This window comes from Sapajus apella, unplaced genomic scaffold (assembly GCF_009761245.1).
Source record: "Sapajus apella isolate SASKATOON/1434 unplaced genomic scaffold, GSC_monkey_1.0 scaffold3, whole genome shotgun sequence".
NCBI classification, from domain to species: Eukaryota; Metazoa; Chordata; class Mammalia; order Primates; family Cebidae; genus Sapajus; species Sapajus apella.
In genome coordinates, this window is record NW_022436943.1 from 63526009 (window position 1) to 63545861 (window position 19853).

The following is a 19853-nucleotide window of genomic DNA, read 5'->3' on the forward strand; positions in this document are numbered from 1 at the left end:
CACACACTCTCTCTCTCTCTCTCTCTCACACACACACACACACACACACACACACACAGTTTTTCTCTCTCTTTCTCTCTCTCCAGTTAAAGGTGAGAGGAATCCTACAGTAATTTGATTCTACTTGCAAATATTCTTTTGAGGTAGAGAAGGAAAATTCTTTTGAGGTCGAGAAGAAGAATGGGATTTGGTAACATTTTTAACTACCATGGTGTGAGAAAGGGCTATCTAAACTTATTTCTCTGTTAAAATCCTGGAAATAATACAAATTTTGGAAAAAATTAATGAAATAACCTATTTAGTTATCATGATACATTGTTATATGTAAATGTCCAAGTAAGCAATTACATTATAAAGTTACATTTTATAATATAAAACGCTGGCCTATGTGGTAGCCCAATTATAAATGTTCAAAATGCAGTTAAACACCATTTCTAAAACAAAACAACGCAGAATAAATGAATGCTCAATTACCCGTGCTAGTAGTACATAAGAAGATACCCATAAATTATACTAGGGGTATATATTTAAAGTAATTATATGTAGTTCTAAAAATATGTCTTGGATGGTTTTTGGAGATAATTTACCTCAGTGGAGCATTCCTTAATGTTAAGAATCACTCATATGTTCTAAGACATGAGTTCAGTGCCTGGGTGACCCTTCCTGTATTTAGCTAGCTAGGCTCCTGGCCTGGAGGTACGGGCAACACCAAGGTGAGTATGACCATCCCTGTCCTCAAGGAGCTTCAGTCTAGTAGGGGATGAGACATACTAGACTGTGAGCTCCTCGAGGGCAGGAAAAGTGTTATAGTCATCTTTGCCCCAGTGACTAGCACCAGGCTCAGCTACTGTAGGTGCTCAACAGTGTTTATCGAACTGAATTGAACATGGGTTGCAGCCATCTATGGCAGCATAGAGTAAGCCTGACAAGAAAAACAAAGAGCTTTGGAGCCTCAGAGGGTGGAGGCTAGTCAGCTGTGAAGTCAAAAAAGACCCAGTGCGCCAAAGAAGCCAAGAAAGACGGGTAGGACCTCCCCATGTGGAGGAGGAGGCACTCTGGGTCAAGAGGGGGTTAGTTTAGCTACAGTGTATTAAAGGGATGGGAAGACACTTTCAGGCCATAATGAAATAAGGCCTAAATGTTACTGTGGAAGCCTTTACCCAAACATAAAAGGTAACAGAAACCCCCTGAAAGTTGTTTTGACAGGGGAGTTATTTTTCCCGTGACAGTTCAAGAAGACTGACTAAGCTGGTCATGCCAGACAGATGGGAGAAGAGCGCAGAATGGGGGATGTGGGGTGGGCAGAAGGAGTAAAGCATGACTCCAAAATGGTATTGAAGATAAAGACGCTATTCCAACCTGGAGGAAGTGAGGTGGAAGGGCTGGCTTAGAGGAGAATGTAACAGCTTTGCTTTCTGGATAAACATGATGCCCAGCCAGCAATTTAAAATGCAGATTTGGGACTTGAGCAAAGGGCAGGACCAGAAATACAGACAGAGAGAGGTGACAAGCAGAGCCCTGTGAATGGGTCAGACATCCAGGAAGAGTACTAAGAGAAAATAAGAGGCTGAGAACAGAAATTTGGTTAATACTCAAAGTAATGTTGGAGAGATGGCAAGTCAGTGAGGTGCCAGGGAGGTGGGGTGATAGAACTGGTAGCGGAGAGGAACTATATCAAGGACAGGATCTGTCAAATTCTGAGGAAAGATCAAGAAGGAACAAATAGGAGCAAAACATGCAATAAAGCATGTCCAGGAACCAGCTGTAACAGTGAGAAAATAGGCAATTAAGTTATATGAGAATTCATTAAGGAACTGAAGATTTTTAGCTTGAAGAAACTAAGAGGAGGTAAGAAAGTTGTTTAGAAGTACCCTGAAGGTCTACCATGTGAAAGGTAGAGCAGGGTTTTTCTTTGGGGACCTGGATAGTGGAACTAGACCAATGGGTGACAGCTATAGGGACGAAGACCAAGAGTGTGGCTGGTCTTTCCGACATGGTGCTCACTCTATTGTAATAACCAGTGATATCTCGGTCTTCACCACCAGACTTTAAACTCTCTGGGGGCAGGGACTGGGGTTTGTTCACTGTTGAATCCACAGAATCTAGCTCAGAATAACAAAGGTGCTTAGCAAATATTTTCAGACTGGATGAACCTTCTGTGCTTCTACCTATGGGCGTTAATAATTCTTCTTTGAAATACTCTCCTTAAAAAGGAATCCTGTCTAACAAGTTGAACTGCTTGAACATGTGGTGAAAGGCTGGGCTAGACTGTGAAAGCCTGGAACCTGTAGTTCATAATTTTTAGGTAAAAGACTAAAATACAGCATCAAAAACAAACCCATAAAAACTCACACAAAATCAAGGAAGTCCCTAAATGTGAAAACAGGTGACACAGCACACACAGAACTACGGTATTGTTTATATAATAAAGCTTCTCATGCCTATGTGGTATATTATAATATCATGTTTATTACAGTATTAAATCTGATTCTACACTCCAATTCAATTCAATTCAACAAATGATTATTGAGCACATATTATATGGTGCCAGGTCCTAAGCTTGGCACCGGGGGTACAGAAATCAGTAAGACACAATGATGCCCATCAAGAGCTCTGAGTCTAGTTGGAGACACAGACAAGCAAACAAGAACCTCTCCAGGCCAGGTAACAGGGTACAGTATGCACATGCTTACACTAATGTCCCTGTGTACTTCCTCCAGCGATTTTAACAGTGCCTGGCACAAAGTAGGAGCCACAAAATGGCACCTGAAGGAGCAATGGATGTTTTAAATATAAAAACAGAAGTATTCAAAGGTGCCAAAGGAATAACTATCTCTTTGGGAGCAGGGTTGATTAGGAAGGTTTCCTGAAGCACGTAACATCTGAGCTGGGTTCTGAAAACTGAATAGGAGTTTTTAGGTGGCAAAGGTAAGGAAAGGCATTTCTGTGAGTGAAGACGGCACGTGAAAAGGCAGTGAGGTGTGTTAGGAGCATTGTAAGTAGGTGTTGCTGGATCACAGTGTCAGGGGATGAAGATGAAGGGTTGTGTTACATGAGACTGGAGAGGTAAGTAGGGACTAAGATATTATGGGTCTTGTAAGCGATGCTAAGTCAGAAGCTAGGGGAGAGACATATGACTATAACTGTATCTTTATTAAAAATTTTAAATATGTAATTTACTTAAGACTCTAGCAAGGTAAAAAGAAATGCAAATCAATTTTAAAAGTAATTGCATTTGAACAAAAATAGTTTGGACTTAGACATATTGATATAATGACCCTAAAATGCTATTACTGCGAGGAAGAGAAGCAGTGCCCCCACCCCCGGGCCCTCTCTTCCACCAAGTCCTACCTGAGCTGAGCTTTAAGTTCAGTAAACCTGGGCCGCCTGCTGGGGTCATAGGCCCAGCACTTCGTCATAAGGCTGTAGAGGGTAGGAGGACAATTTGGAGGCATTGGTAGTCTTTCCCCATTTTCAATTCGACCGATTACATCATTGTTCTTCACTCCTTGAAAAGGCTTCACACCATGCATCAGTATCTCCCACATACATACACCTGTGAGTGGGAATGAAAACACAACAGTGAGCTCAGTATGAAGAGTGTAACTCCCAGGTTCCAGGAATATTGTTATTCTAGGCACTAGAGTACCAGCTGGGAGATACTGGGCAAATTATCCACCAAAGCAGCATTATATTAACTCTAGCATAAAATAAGAATAACCTAACCATTTAATATGATGGAAATAATAAAATGTTGAATTATTATCAAGGAAAATGCTGTAATTTTTCTCAGAGGGTTATTTCTCTAGAAATCTTGTATGAGAAAATGGCACTTCATGGCTTAACGAACTAATTCAAAAAATGCTGAATTTTAGGCTTCACCCCACTTCGGTCTGACCTGTTTTTAATTAGAGCAGCTGACCTGACACCTAATAAAGAAAATCTGCTGGTCGCGGCAGCTCATGCTTGTAATCCCAGCACTTTGGGAGGCCGTGGCAAGAGGATCACGAGGTCAGGAGATCGAGACCATTCTCGCTAACATAGTGAAACCCCGTCTCTATTAAAAACACAAAAAAACTAGCCAGATGTGGTGGAGCACAGCTGTAGTCCCAGCTACTCGGGAGGCTGAGGCAGTAGAGTCACTTGAACCCAGGAGCTGAGGTTGCAGTGAGCCAAGATTGTGCCACTTCACTCCAGTCTGGGTGACAGAGCAAGACTGTCTCCAAAAAAAGAAAATTCTAGTTAAGTCTTATGCTTTTGGAAAACTCAGATTCCTTAAAATGTTTCCTTTAACAAGGTTGGCTTCATTTTGTCTAGAGTGCATAAAGGCATCATTATCTGGTTTATTCATGGACTGGTCACTGTTTTCCCCCAGGAAAGGATGTGAACTTATTTGGGCTTCAAGTCATCTTGTCTATAAATGCCACAGTACGACCTTGAAAAGTTTAAGTGCACTCTACCCTTGGGAAATCAAATACTTTCTCAGCACTTCTGAATAATTCTTAAGAATTCACCTTGAGGGTGGGATAAAGAAAATGTAGCAGATATATGCCATAGAATACTATGTAGGCATAAAAGGATGAAACCATGTCCTTTGCAGCACCATGGAAACAACTGAAAGACACTTTATGAGGTGAATTAATGCAGAAACAGAAACTAAACACCACATGTTCTCACTTGCGAGTGGGAGCTAAACACTGGATACATATGGACATGAAGATGGGAAGAAAAGACACCGGGGAATAAAAGAGCGGGGAGGGAAGATGGCAGGTAACAGTTGAAAAACTATCCATCGGATACTATGTTCACTATTTGGGTGACGGGTTCAGTTGAGGCCCAAACCTTAGCACTGTGCAACATATCCATGTGACAAATCTGCACATGGACCCTCTGAATCTAAAATTAAAAAAATTCACCCTTAAAACAAACAAAAACCTCTAAAACTGGCAATGACCATATAATGCAATGGAAAGGAAATGGAGAGAACTGGCTGATGTAAAGGGCGGATGTTTTCTCCTAGTGCCTTATCATCGCTGCTTTGCACTTAGCCATTCTGGGATTCCTGCTACCGATGGAACATGCCAAAAATGTGCCTTTACCTTCCCCACGAGCTATGTTCTTTGTAGGTACATATGCAATGTAGTTCTTTATAATGCTTTTCCTGCTTCTCCCCTGGGAAAAGTTTTTGTCATTTCAAATCTACTTCTATCATAAAACAATGTAAAACTGATGCCTCAAAGAGAGGAACCGTGACTTTATTTTTGCATCTTCAATACCTAGAATGAAATCTGCCTCAAAGGAAGCAAGGCATATTGCCATCTTGATGTGAATTAGATTCTGAACTTAGCCAAAACAGGAGCACCCAGATACATAAAGCAAGGTCTTAATGATCTACAAAGAGACTTAGACTCCCACACAATAACAGTGGGAGACTTTAGCACTCCACTGTCACTATTAGACAGATCAACGAGACAGAAAATTAACAAGGATATCCAGGACTTGAACTCAGACCTGGACCAAGCGAACCTAAGTGACATCTACACAACTCTCCACCTCGAATCAACAGAATATACATTTTTGTCAGTACCACATTGCCCTTAATCTAAAATTGACCATGTAATTGGAAGTAAATAACTCCTCAGCCAATGCAAAAGAACAGAAATCATAACAAACAGTCTCTCAGACCACAGTGCAATCAAACTAGAACTCAGGATTAAGAAACTCACTCAAAACCGCACAACGATGTGGAAACTGAACAATGTGCTCCTGAATGACTACTGGATAAATAATGAAATGAAGGTAGAAGTAAAGATGTTCTTCAAAAGCAATGAGAATCAAGACGCAACATACCAGAATCTCTGGGACACATTTAAAGCAGTGTCTAGAGGGAAATTTACAGCACTAAGTGCCCACATGAGAAACAGGGAAAGATCTAAAATCGACACCCTAATGTTACAATTAAAAGAACTAGAGGAGGGCCGGGCGTGGTGGCTCACGCCTGTAATCCCAGCACTTTGGGAGGCTGAGGCAGGTGGATCACAAGGTCAAGAGATCGAGACCATCCTGGTCAACATGGTGAAACCCCGTCTCTACTAAAAATACAAAAAATCAGCTGGGCATGGTGGCACGTGCCTGTAATCCCAGCTACTCAGGAGGCTGAGGCAGGAGAATTGCCTGAACCCAGGAGGCGGAGGCTGCGGTGAGCTGAGATCGTGCCATTGCACTCCAGCCTGGGTAACGAGAGCGAAACTCCGCCTCAAAAAAAAAAAAAAAAAAAAGAACTAGAGGAGCAAGACCAAACAAATTCAAAAGCTAGCAGAAGTTAAGAAATAACTAGGGTCAGAGAAGAACTGAAGAAGACAGAGACACAAAAAACCCTTAAAAAAAAAAAATCAATAAACCCAGGAGCTGTTTTTTGTAAAGATCAACAAAATCATAAACCGCTAGCCAGACTAATGAAAAGAGAGAAGAATCAAATATATGCAACAAAAAATGATAAATGGGATATCACCACTGATCCCACAGAAATACAAACTACCATCAGAGATTATTACAAACACCTCTATGCACATACACCAGTAAATCTAGAAGAAATAGATAAATTCCTGGACACTTACACCCTCCCAAGACTAAACCAGGAAGAGCTGAATCCCTGAATAGACCAATAACAAGGTCTGAAATTGAGGCAGCAATTAATAGCCTACCAACCAAAAAAGAGTGCAGGACCAGACGGGTTCACAGCCAAATTCTCCCAGAGGTACATTCCAAACAACACAAAAAGAGGAAATACTCCCTAACTCGTTTTATGAGACCAATATCATCCTGATACCAAAACCTGTTTTAGACACAACTAAAAAAGAAAATTTCAGGCCAATATCCATGATAAACATTGATGTGAAAATCCCCAATAAAATACTGGCAAACCGAATCCAACAGCACATCAAAAAGTTTATCCATCACGATCAAGTCTGCTTCACCCCTGGGATGTAAGGCTGGCTCAACATATGCAAATCTATCAAGGATTAATCCATCACATAAACAGAACCAAATACAAAAACCACATGATTATCTCGACAGTTGCAGAGAAGGCCTTCGACAAAATTCAATAGCCCTTTATGATAAAAACTCTCAATAAACTAGCTATCAATGGAACGTATCTCAAAATAATAAGAGCTATTTATGACAAACCTGCAGCCAGTATCATACTGAATGGGCAAAACTGGAAGCATTTCCTTTGAAAACTGGCACAAGACAAGGATGCCCTGTCTCACCACTCCTATTCAACAGAGTATTGGAAGTTCTGGCCAGAGCAATCAGGCAAGAAAAAGAAATAAAAGGTATTCAATTAGAAAAAGAGGAAGTAAAATTGTCTGTATTTGCAGACGACACGATGGTATATTTAGAAAACCCCATCGTCTCAGTCCAAAATCTCCTTAAGCAACTTCAGCAAAGTCTCAGGATACAAAATCAAGGCGCGAAAATCACAAGCATTCCTATACACCAATAACAGACAGAGAGCCAAATCATGAGTGAACTCCCATTCACAACTGCTACAAAGAGAATACTTAGGAATACAACTTACAAGGGATGTGAAGGCCCTCTTCAAGGAGAACTACAAATCACTGCTCAAGGAAGTAGAGAGGACACAAACTGATTAAAAAAACATTCCACGCTCATGGTTAGGAAGAATTGGTATCGTGAAAATGGCCATATTGCCTGAAGTAATTTATAGATTCAATGCTATCCCCATCAAGCTACCACTGACTTTCTTCACAGAATTGGAAAAAAATACCTTAAACTTCATGTGGAACCATAAAGGGCCCACATAGCCAAGACAAAGCAAACACACACACACACACAGCTGGAGGCATCACGCTACCTGACTTCTAACTATACTATAAGGCTACAATAATCAAAACAGCATGGTACTGGGACCAAAACAGAGATATAGACCACTGGAACAGAACAGAGGCCTTGGAAGTAATGCCACACATCTACAGTCATCTGATCTTTGAATGTCCTGACAAAAACGAGCACTGGGGAAAGGATTCCTTATTTAATAAATGGCGTTTGGAAAATTGCCTAGCAATATGCAAGAAAGCTGAAACTGAATCCCTTCCTTACACTTTATACAAAAATTAACTCCAGATGGATTAAAGATTTAAACATAAGACCCAACACCATAAAAACCCTAGAAGAAAACCTAGGCAATACTATTCAGGACACAGGCATAAGCAAGGACCTCATTACTAAAACACCAAAACAATGGCAACAAAAGCCAAAATAGACAAATGGGGTCTAATTAAACAAAGAGCTTCTGCACAGCAAAAGAAACAATCATTAGGGTGATTGTTGCTGGCAACCAACAGAATGGGGAAAAATTTGTGCAATCTACCCATCTGACCAAGGGCTAATATCCAGAATCTACAAAGAATTTAAACAAATGCAAGAATAAAAAGAAGAACCCCATCAAAAAGTGGGCAAAGGATATGAACAAGCACTTCTCAAAAGAAGACATTTATGCAGTCAACAAACACATGAAAAAAAGCTCATCATCACTGGTCATTAGAAAAATGGAAATCAAAACCACAATGAGATATCATCTCGCATCACTTAGAATGGCGATCATTAAAAAATCAGGAGACAAAACAGATGCTGGAGAGCATGTAGAAAAATAGGAATGCTTTTACACTGTTGGTGGGAGTGTCAATTAGTTCAACTATCGTGGAAGACAGTGTAGTGATTCCTCAAGGATCTAGAACTAGAAATACCATTTGACCCAGCAATCCCATCACTGGATATATACCCAAAGGGTTATAAATCTTTGTATTATAAAGACACATGCACACATATGTTTATTGCAGCACTGTTTACAATAGCAAAGACTTGGAACCAACCCAAATGCCCACCAATGATAGACTGGATAAAGCAAACGTGGCACATATATACCATGGAATACAATGTAACCAAAAAAATGATGAGTATTTATGTCCTTTGCAGGGACATGGATGAAGCTGGAAACCACCATTCTCAACAAACTGACACAAGAACAGAAAACCAAACACTGCATGTTCTCACTCATAAGTGGGTGCTGAACAACCAGAACACATGGACACAGAGAGGGAACATCACACACCAGGGCCTGTCGGGGATGGTGGGGGGTAGGGGAGGGATAGTGGGGTTGGGGGCATTGGGGAGGGATAGCATTAAGAGAAATACCTAATGTAGATGATAGGGGGATGGATGCAGCAAACCACCATGGCATGTGTATACTTATGTAACAAACCTGCACATTCTACACATGTACCCCAGAACTTAAAGAACTAAAAAAAAAAAAAAAAAAAAAAAATTCACAGAAAAAAAAAATCTAAGAATTTCAATGTAAAGAGTATCTGATAAAAATAATGCCTTAGTGCTGCTTTTCTCACCAGAATTTATAACAATATTATCAATAGTAGCAACACTACTTATTATTTCTTGAGAACTTAATGTGTTCCTGGCACATCTTTGAAATTTTACAAATATTATCTTTTTTTTTGAGACAAAGTCTTCCTTAACAGCTCACTGCAGCCTCCACTTCCCAGGTTCAAGCAAATCTCCCACCTCATTCTCCCAAGTAACTGGGCCTACAGCATGAGCCACTCAAGTCAGCTAATTTTTATATTTTTTGTAGAGATGGGGTCTTGCTATGTTGCCCAGGCTGGTCTCAAACTCTGGGTAAAAGTGATCCACCCTCCTTGGCCTCCCAAACTACTAGGATTACTGGCATGAGCCACCATGCCCAGCCTTATATATTACCCTTAATCCTCATAATAACCTTATGTTTCTTTAAATACTGCATTTTACCACATTTGACAAAAATCACACCCACTGATTATAGAAAACATCATTAGTTTATATGACTGAAAAAGGGAGAACGTTGACAACTAAACTATGACACAATTCTTTCTTCCCTCTTAGAATTTTTATTTTATTCTTGCCAAAAGAGCACTTTTAAACCCATTCAGACATTACAGCAACAAAACAAAGTCCACATGAGTGCAAGCAAGGACAACTACATTACAAAATGCCCCCAATTATTACCAATTGTAAAATGCCATCGATTTTAAGATACACTCCAGTTCCAGAATAGTTAACACGTAAAAAAATAGGCATCTTAGAAGTTCGGAAACATGAAATTTCTCTGAAAGGGTAAGTTACTTGCTTTGTGGATTACATAGCTAATAATCAAGGCCTTGGGATCTGAACCCACATCAATTAGACTTCAGAGCTTTTTCTAATCATGTCATGCCATATCCTCTTCTATTTGAAAGCTCTTTCCTTTACCTAGCTATCTATTAGGGCACTAAATGGTGATTAAGAATCAACAGTAAGTAAATAGAAGAAAATAAGAACATATACTTGATCAAGTTATTGTTACTTATAGGAAAAAAAAAAAGGTACATAATCTTAACAGGGCATTTCCTCCAAAGTAGTTTTTAATTTAGCAGAGATAATATGTGCACAAGTCTATTCACAGGATCAACATGAGTGTTATGACAACGAGAAAATCTGTGTAGGGAATGGACAGAAAAGAAAAGGAAGGCTTCAAGGACATTTAAAGTGGACCTTGAGGGTTAGGTAGGATTTCAGCTGGAGAAGAAGGTATAAGGATAAGACATTCTGGGTAGAAGGAATAACACCAAGAAAAAAGGAGAGTAGAGTGGAGGGAAGTGCCATTCATGTTGAAAACAGTGAGTAACTTTAAAATTTGAATAAAGTAGTTTAAGTAAGTAGCAAAGAATACATGACTGCCACACTTCTACACCAGCTAGGAACTGCAATAACCACAGAACAGGAGAATAATAACCTTAAAGTAGGTGGGAAGGAACAAATGAGACATCAAAAAAGCAGAAGCTACAGAAGACAAAGGATCAAACTTTAAAGTCTTGAGATAGGTCAGGAAGGAGGTCAGATCCCAGAATAAAGGGGTAAGATAGAATTTTAGATACTCAGGGTTGAGGGACCAGGTGTTTACTGTTTAACATCATTTTACATAAAAGAAATGAATGAGATGGCAAACAGAGAGAGAAGAGAAAGAAGGAAACAGACAAAATATCCCCCTGTGAGGAAATATGAGACAGCAAAGGGGAACAAAAAAAGGAAGAGTGATAGAAGGAGCTGGCCAATAAGAACCAATGGACCCTTAATACAAGGTGTACCCAGAAGCTGATGCACAGCAGATGTCAGACTATTGTCAAACGAATTAAAAGGAGTCTGATGAGGAGATGGTCAGGTTACAATGTTGTTTATTTTGTGTAACATATGAAATATAATTTTAAAGAATACAAAACTTTTAGAAATACTCACCAAACATCCATACGTCACTAGCTGAGGTAAAACGTCGAAAATTGATTGACTCTGGAGCCATCCATTTAATAGGCAATTTTCCTTTGGAAGCTAGAAGATTAATTTTAGAAAATAAAATTTCCTGTTATCTGCTTAAGAATCTAACAGAGCTAGCTGAGATTTTCAGTATCAAAGGGAAAACCCTTAACTATCTGACCCCTTGGACCTTCCATTTCTTTGGCAGAACTACTTTTCATTTCCTAGATGTTTTGAGGTCACTTAGGGGTGAGGAATGGTTAGATGGTAGATAAATAAAACACTAATATCCCTCCCTCTATAAAGAGGGAGAGAACAGGGAGAGAGAGAAAACCCCCCTTTATCAGAGGTATTAGCATACAGCTCCGTTACGTAAGATTCCACAATTAACAGAAGAGATCCTTATCTGTAGGTTAGAACGCTTGCTATACATATGTCCTATTAATAATAAACATACATAGTCAAACCCTCACTGGTGATAGTTATGTTTCATAAAGTTGTTGCAAACACAAAACCCCTGCTCTCAGGAGAAATACGTACACATATATTCTTACCTCACATAGATTACAATTTTAACTCATAAAACAACTAATTCTGGTAGGTTCTATTTCCTTTATAAAAGGAAGCTCAGATGTGTTAAGTGACTTGCCCAAGGCTGCCCCACTAACAGGTGCCAAAGTTGGGATTCAAACCCCTCCAACCATGAGTGCCTGAGCTGTTGGCTCTGCTCTGTGCCATCCCCTGCTGGCCCTGACCATGTCTTCCCTCCTCTGGCTGAGACAGGAGGGAGAGACTGCAGCCTTGCTGGACTTCAGCTGGATATGTGCATATTAGGAAACACTCAAATTTTTTGTTGCTCTGTGCATGTCCTCAAATGTATGAAAGCATCTTGAGTGTTGATTTGGGGAATTACAAACATAAATTAGATACTAAGTGAATGCACCAATGCAGACTCCACAAATGGTCAGGCGTGTGAAGAGCAGGAAGGAGCGATGGATGAGAAGGACTTCTCCAGGGAAGCCTGAAATCAGCTCTCTTTTCAGGCCTAAAAGTTTTCTTTGTGCCACAAAGGAAAACCACTCAAAACCTTAGTAAACATTTCCTCAACTGCTGAGTTCTCAAGATGAACAATCCAGAGTCCTTTTCTTCAAGGAATTCTCATTCTAAAAGGCATACAGAAGTATACTCAAATTTGGTACAAGGTGTAACAGAGACAGCTAATACATGCCACATGCCCTGAAAGAGGAGAGGAAACAGTAGCTGAGAGAATGGCCAGGGAAGGCTGCAGGGAAAGGATATAAGAGCAGAAGGGGTTGCCCAAGGGAGCAGGGCACAGGAACAGCACCCGGATTCAGAAGAGCATGTAGCATGAGCAGGTGGCTCTGCTAGCATGTCAAGGGTCTGGACTTTCTTCTGAAAGCAATGAGTTGCCTCTGAAGACGATCAGAATTCCTAGAAAGAGGAGCATTTTGAAGAATCTCTAACCTTTTGGAGTTTGTACTTATTTCTATAGCCTCATAGAATGTGTACTTATTAACCTTTCTAAGATGGTATTTGTGTGAAATTGTCAACTGCCTGTTTAAAATGCTGTTCAAATGACATGAAAATTTGGACATCATACTATTTGGAATTTAGTTCTTTACTGGAATTCTAGGACTTGGACCAATTAAGGTTGAAGCTGGATATAAAATGTATTTAGAAATAGTGAAAAATTGACAGTCTTTTTTAAGTTAAATGACTAAATAATTAAAATGAATAAACAACTAATTTTCTTTTCATATATCAAAGGATCATTGCTAAAATAGTGACAGATAGCTGGGCACAGTGGCTCATGCCTGTAATCCCAGCACTTTTGGAGGCCAAGGTGGGAGGATCGCTTGAGCCCATGAGTTCAAGTAAGACCTCATCTCTACAAAAAAATAAAAAATTAGCTGGGCATGGTGACGTGTGCCTATGGTCCCAGCTACAAAGGAGGCTGAGGCAGGAGAATGACTTGAGCCCAGGGAGGTTGAGGTTGCAGTGACTTGTACTCACACCACTGCACTCCAGCCTGGGTGACAGAATAAGATCCTGTGTTTAAAAAAAAATTTAATTTACAAAATTAAAAATGAATTTTAAAAATAAAGTAGTGACAGGCAATAATATACAGAAGATATATGGAAAGAGAATAGTTATGAAATTAAAATAAGAGATTAGATTTGCATGTAAAAATCTGGGCTCATTTGGCTGCAATATAAAAATCAAATACACTGAGAAAGAAACTGGCCTGTGTAAAATGATCATCATAATTAGTAGTATTAATAGCACAATATGGATTTATCTAAGTCTTAGCTAAAGTTCTAGGAATATGAAAATAGTATTCAGAAAAACAGTTCAGTATACTCTGAAGAACCAATTCAATGTGATTCCAAGATTGGCAAAATTAAAGACAACTGACATGAGCTGGATTTCTGTTAAAAAAAAAAAAAAAAAGGAGGCTAAGCACAATGGTTCCTGCTGTAATCCCAGCATTTTGGAAGGCAGAGGCAGCAGAATCGCTTCGGCTGAGGAGTTTGATCAAAGACTAGCCTAGGCAACATGGCAAAACCCCATCTCTACAAAAAATTAGCCAGGCATGGTGGCACATGCCTGTAGTACCAGCTACTTGGGAGACTAACAGGGAAGGATTGCTTGAGCTCAGGAGGTCGACGCTGCAGTGAGCCGTGTTTGCACCACTGCACTCCAACCTGAGTGACAATGCAAGACCTTGTCTCAAAACAAGCAAACAAAAATCCCACCAAACTAATGAAATCAAAGTTGCTGGAGTTGGCAGCCTCCATATTTTTAAGTCAAGTCCCCTTCACTGAGACAATCCATACAACCAGCTGCACCTGGTGTAAGATGATGGTGTGCCTACTGATGGAAAGACATCTGAGCTAATTCGAATTTCTGGCTATTACAAATACAACTGCAATGAACATTTGAGTATGGTTTTGTGCACAAGTTTTTGTTTCTTTAGAAGAAATATCCAGACGTGCAATTCCTGGGTCATATGATACTTGTATGCTTAAGTTTTAAAGAATTTGCCAAACTCTCTTCCAGAATGCCTCTACCATTTTACCTTCCCACCAGCAATTTAGTTTCTCTGCCTCTTCACCAGCATATTCTTTATTTTAACAAATTGACAGGTTTGTACTGCAATCTCATTGTGTTCTTAATTTGCATTTTCCTAATGGAGACAGATGTTCAACATCTGCATCTTCACATGCTTATGTGCAATCCATATATCCTCTTCACTAAAATGTCTCTTCCTGTTTTTTGTCCATTTCTAAGTGCATTGTTTGTGTCTTTTTTTTACTAAGTTTTAAGAGTTCCTTTTATATTCTTGATATTAGCTCTTTGTCAGATACGTGGTTGGCACCCATCTTCTACTCTGTAGCTTCTCTTTTCATGCTTTTAATAGGACCTCTGGCAGAAAAAATATTTGTAATTTTTATGAGGTTCAGTTTATCAACTTTTTCCTTTTATGAATCCTTATTTCTGGTGTCAAGTCTAAGGATCCCCGGGGCCTAGCCCTAGATGCCAAATATTTACTCTTATGTGTTTTTTTTCTAAAAGTTTAATGTTTGTAATTAAGTCTATGGTCCATTCTGATTTAATCTGAAATGGGATTTAGAGGTCTATTTTCTTCCTAAGGATATTCAACTGTTCCAGCACCATTATTGAGAAGGCTGTTGCTTCCTCCATTGAGTTAATTTTATATCTCTGTCAAAAATCAGGGGAGCGTATTAGAACATACTGTTTTTAGAAATATGTTAAAGATTCCAAGCCTATTTCTTAGGTACTGCTCTGATTTCTTACCTTTGTAGTAAGTACTATCTTCCATATATCGGGATAATCCAAAGTCTCCTAATTTTACACAATCATTTGAGGACACTAGAACATTCCGAGCAGCAATGTCCCTGGATAAAGAAGAATTTGAGACAATAAGACTTAACATAAGAAAAACAAATGTACAAGCTCATATATAAAGACATACCAACAGGCACTTTGAAAGACAGCTTATATACAATAAAAGCAGATTATATGATATTTATTATAAGATATATATCATAAATCTAATATATATACACACATGCACACAAAAATTTACTTCATATATATTATTTTTGCCAGATATTTACCCATTAATACAATTATTTTGAAAGATGACAAAGTATATTCTAAAATAATGAAAATCCTTATTACTGGTTCATAAAACCATATTACCAACTGCATTAACTGACAGACCAAGTGACATACAACTGGGGTCTATAACACTGCCATTCCTAAAGAGATACCATTAAATAAAACTTGCCTTCTGAAAACTTGTATATGATTTTGTGATGCAGTTTATTTTTTTAGAGTCTCAGTTTTTGTTTATTTTTTTCTCTTTTTTGGATGAAGTTTGTTTTAATGTCGGATAACAAAAGACCAACTCAATATAATACTTGTCAAACAAATTTTAAGGGCCTTTACTTGCATTCAGAGACCTAAGGCTATAAACAGAAATTCCACAGAATGCCAACAGATGTCACTCACAAGGCAGTGGTATCCTGTAAAGTTCCAGGACGGTATTTGTTTTAGGGCCACTGCCACATGTTCACTGCTCTGCTGCCAAGTACAGGTTCTCAATAATGTTTATGTATGGAATAAATGAACTAAAAGTATCACAATATGTTTTAAACTCCATGTGTGTAAAAATCCTTTAACTGTGTATGAACACGTCATGGCAATTGACTGGTAGGACATAATGCGGCATGACTTGCCAGTAACCGTGTACAGTAGATTTCAAAGGCACACACAGAATACAATGTTGGAGAATTGGTACAAAATGGTACCAAAGGGGTCCCTGGGACTAAAACGGTCCAAAAAGGGTCCAAATGGGTCCCTGTTTTGTGACCACTGCTTTTCAGAAAGCAACTTAACAGCTTTATAATTGTACCTTACCTGTGTACAAATCTTTTGCTCTCTAGATATGCAAGAGCTGTGCTAAGCTGGTAGGCATACAGGATCAAAGATGCTAGATCCAAACTGTATTTCCTTACTTGCAAAAATGACCTCAGCTTTTGGAACAACGGCCAAAAGAAGAAAAAAAAAAAAAAGAATTAGTGACAGTGAATCAAAATCAAAAGCAAAAAAGCTACATTCAACAATAATGCTGTTTCCAATGCATTTTTAATAATATTAGAATGGCTTCAAGTCTCTTCTAATAAAGCATAATGAGTGAAACATTTAAACCCTGGATTCAGATTTAATTAATTTTTATTTGAAATCCTATCATAAAATTAAAATCTTTTTGACTACAAATTTATTAAAAAATGTAGAAAGATATGCTACAAAGGAATGAATAAAAGCACAGTAAAAATTATTGCTAAATAATAATAATTAGAGGACAAAAGATCTAGTCACTATTCAAACAAGGCTAACGCACAGTCGATTTATCTTCAATTCAAAGCTCACTGTGACTCGGGGAAGGTGAGGGGATAGTCTAATGAGTAGAAAGCAGAGGCAAGAAGGAGTCTCCCCCTTTTATTTCCTTCCCCATGAAGTTTTGGATGCAGAAGTGCAGAACAGTCATGTTGGGTGTTAATCACACTGGGCTTACTGCTAGTTCGTGCTACCACTGACACCATTAATAGAGGTAAATGCTAACATGACAAAAGAAGGCAGACATATTTTAATATTCTAATTCTAAATAATCAATTGATAAGAGAGAAATATTCAGCTATAATTTTTGAGCCAGAAGGATTAGCAAACTCTCCAAAAGCAAAGGCAGAAAAGTACCATGAACAAAAAATTATGCATTATGTACTCCATTTAATTTGGAAATGTAAGGTGGAGGAGGAAGAGATGTTCAGGATGAACTCACACAGCGCTCCCCCCACCCAGAGTTTGATTCAGCAGGCCTGGGGTGGGGCACAATTATCTGTTTAATGAGTTTCCAAGTGCTGGTGATGCACTGATTCGTTTCTGTATTCTAGAGAAAGGGAGAGCTATTCACTTGGTTACTAACATTTTTAAAAGAAACTATGGCTGGGTGTGGTGGCTCACACCTATAATCCCAACACTCTTCGAGGCCAAGGCAGGAGGATCACTTGAGCCTAGAAGCTCAAGACCAGCCTAGGCAATATAATGAAACCCTATCTCTATAAATAATTAAAAAATTAGCCGGGCTTGGTGGCATGCACCAGCAGTCCCAGCAACTTGGGAGGTTGAGGTGAGAGGATCGCTTGAGCCCAGGAGGTCGAGGCTGTAGTGAGCTGTGATTGTGCTACTACACTCCAGCCTGGGTAACAGAGCAAGACCTTGTCTTTCAAAGCAAAGATGCCATAAAGATAATTCCCAAAAAGATTACTGCATAAGCGGATGCTTTGGGAATTTATGAAGATATTTATACCCATATTCACTGAACCAAAACCATAATGACACACATCCTAAATCAGAACTCTCCTGAAAATCCAAGATATAAACTGTTTATATTTCCCTTTCTTAAGCAAAATATATCAAACACTGAGTACAGAAGGTAAGGTTTGGGGATCACAGTACCTCTCCAAGTGTGCATAGCTCCATGATTATCCAGACAGGATTCTCTGTGATGACTCCAATCAGCTTCACAATATGAGGATGGTCAAACTGACGCATTGTTACTAGGGAAGAAAGTTCTCCATAGTTACTCTTGAAAAATCTTTCAGCTTTTCTGAAGACTAATTCAATTAAGACACAAGGCTGGCAATGGGGAACTTTAATCAGTTCCATAGGTCAGTTCAGCTCAAAAATGGGCATAAATTGGCACAACAAGTTATGTCCTACTACTGAGGTTTAAGATAACCACAGTTAAGAAAAACCCTTTTCCTTCTGCACATGTGGTGGTGGTGGTGGGGGGCCTGGGCAGGTGAGGAAGAAGAAGAAAGAAGAAAGGGGAGGAGGAGGGGAAGAGGAGGGGAAGGGGAAAACAGAGGGGGAGGAGGGGAAACAGAGGAGGAGGGGGAAAATGGAGGAGGGGGAAATGAAGGAAGCGAGAAATGGAGGAGGGTGGGGGAATGGAGGAGGAGGAGAAAACAGAGAGGGAAGGAGAAGGGGGGATGAAGGAAGGAGGAGGAGGAGGCAGAGAAGAAGAAAGAAGACCTTTTTTCCCCCCGCTACAGACAGATCTGACCTTGGGATAGCTTTCTAGGTTTTCTACAAATCTGGTACGTAGGAGTGTGTAATTCATTTACTAGGCAACCACGTTTATGGTAAAAATCACTCCTGACTGGCAAATTGCTGGGGGAGGAGGTAAAATGGGACTAAAAATACCTGGTAAAAGCTACAGGTAGGAGCTGCCCTGAGTGTGTGGACTGTGGTAACTGGGTGTGTTCCTTGAAAGGCCCTGGAAGCCATACCCCATGGGGAACTCACAAAAGATTTCCAACTTTGACATAAAAAAAGGTTGGTTCCTGCATCCACCACTGTGGTCTTGTCCTCTTAAATTTAACTGGTTGCTTTCAGGACCCTAAAAAAGGCTGTTTTGGCCGGGCTTGGTGGCTCATGCCTGTAATCCCAGCACTTTGGGAGGCTGAGGTGGGCAGATCACCTGAGGCCAGGAGTTTGAGACCAGCCTGGCCAACATGGTGAAATCACATCTCTACTAAAAATACAAAATTAGGTGGGCGTGGTGGCGCACACCTGTAATCCCAGCTACTCAGGAGGCTGAGGCAGGAGAATCACTTGAGACCTGGAGGCAGATGCTGCAGTGAGCAGGGATTGTGCCACTGCACTTCAGCCTGGGCAATAGTCTGAGACTCCATCTCAAACAAACAAACATACAAACAAAACAACAACAACAACCACAAAAAAACTGTTTACAGGACAGCCATGAGGACTCTCACACAAGAGAAATGCCAGCTGCTGCCTTTCTGGCATACTTTGTTTCTGGTCCTGTATTACTCTCAGTAGAGTCTGATGCCAAATGTGGCCTATGGCAATAACATGAGTTTGATTGCCTAACGGAGCCAAGATGACCAACAGGGCACTGCATATATACATATATCTCTATCCGTGGACGTGTATGTTAAGGTGTATGCATTTATACTTTCTAATATCAGGGCTAAGAAGGTTACTTGCACAGTATATTGGGATTAGTAAGACACAGGACAGACTTCAGAGAATTATAGCATCTCAAAACTGTAAGTGATTTTAAAGGTGACCTGGTGCAGTGGCTCCAAAAACACCTGATTTCACAGACTATAAAAATGAGAAAAAAAAAATTCTGATGCCAAGCAAGGAAATTAGAATAACTGAAGTGATTTAAAAAATATGATCAACATGTAATATTGTCAACATGTTATAGAATAGCTGGTATTGACCACTGCGAGGAAAAATTGTCAAAGACTTTGAAATGCGTCAAAAAATATTAGGGGGTGTTCTGTCTAGTTCACTTATGTATTTTACAAGTTTCCCTCATATTCCAAAACCAGGACCTGGAAGTG

At 39.6% G+C, this 19853-nt stretch overlaps 1 protein-coding gene across 38 annotated transcripts in view; it reads right to left on the bottom strand.

The window, feature by feature from the left end:
- The window catches only part of PTK2 (protein tyrosine kinase 2), a 344711-nt gene that overhangs the window by 74172 nt on the left and 250686 nt on the right, over nt 1-19853 (bottom strand). For all 38 annotated transcript variants that reach the window (XM_032247027.1, XM_032246903.1, XM_032247076.1 and 35 more), the window contains 5 exons: nt 17932-18032; nt 16333-16448; nt 15205-15305; nt 11350-11439; nt 3352-3556 (listed from right to left, as the gene is read on the bottom strand). In XM_032247027.1, the coding sequence (XP_032102918.1) occupies nt 3352-3556; nt 11350-11439; nt 15205-15305; nt 16333-16448; nt 17932-18032 (613 nt within the window). The remainder of the gene's footprint in view (nt 1-3351; nt 3557-11349; nt 11440-15204; nt 15306-16332; nt 16449-17931; nt 18033-19853) is intronic.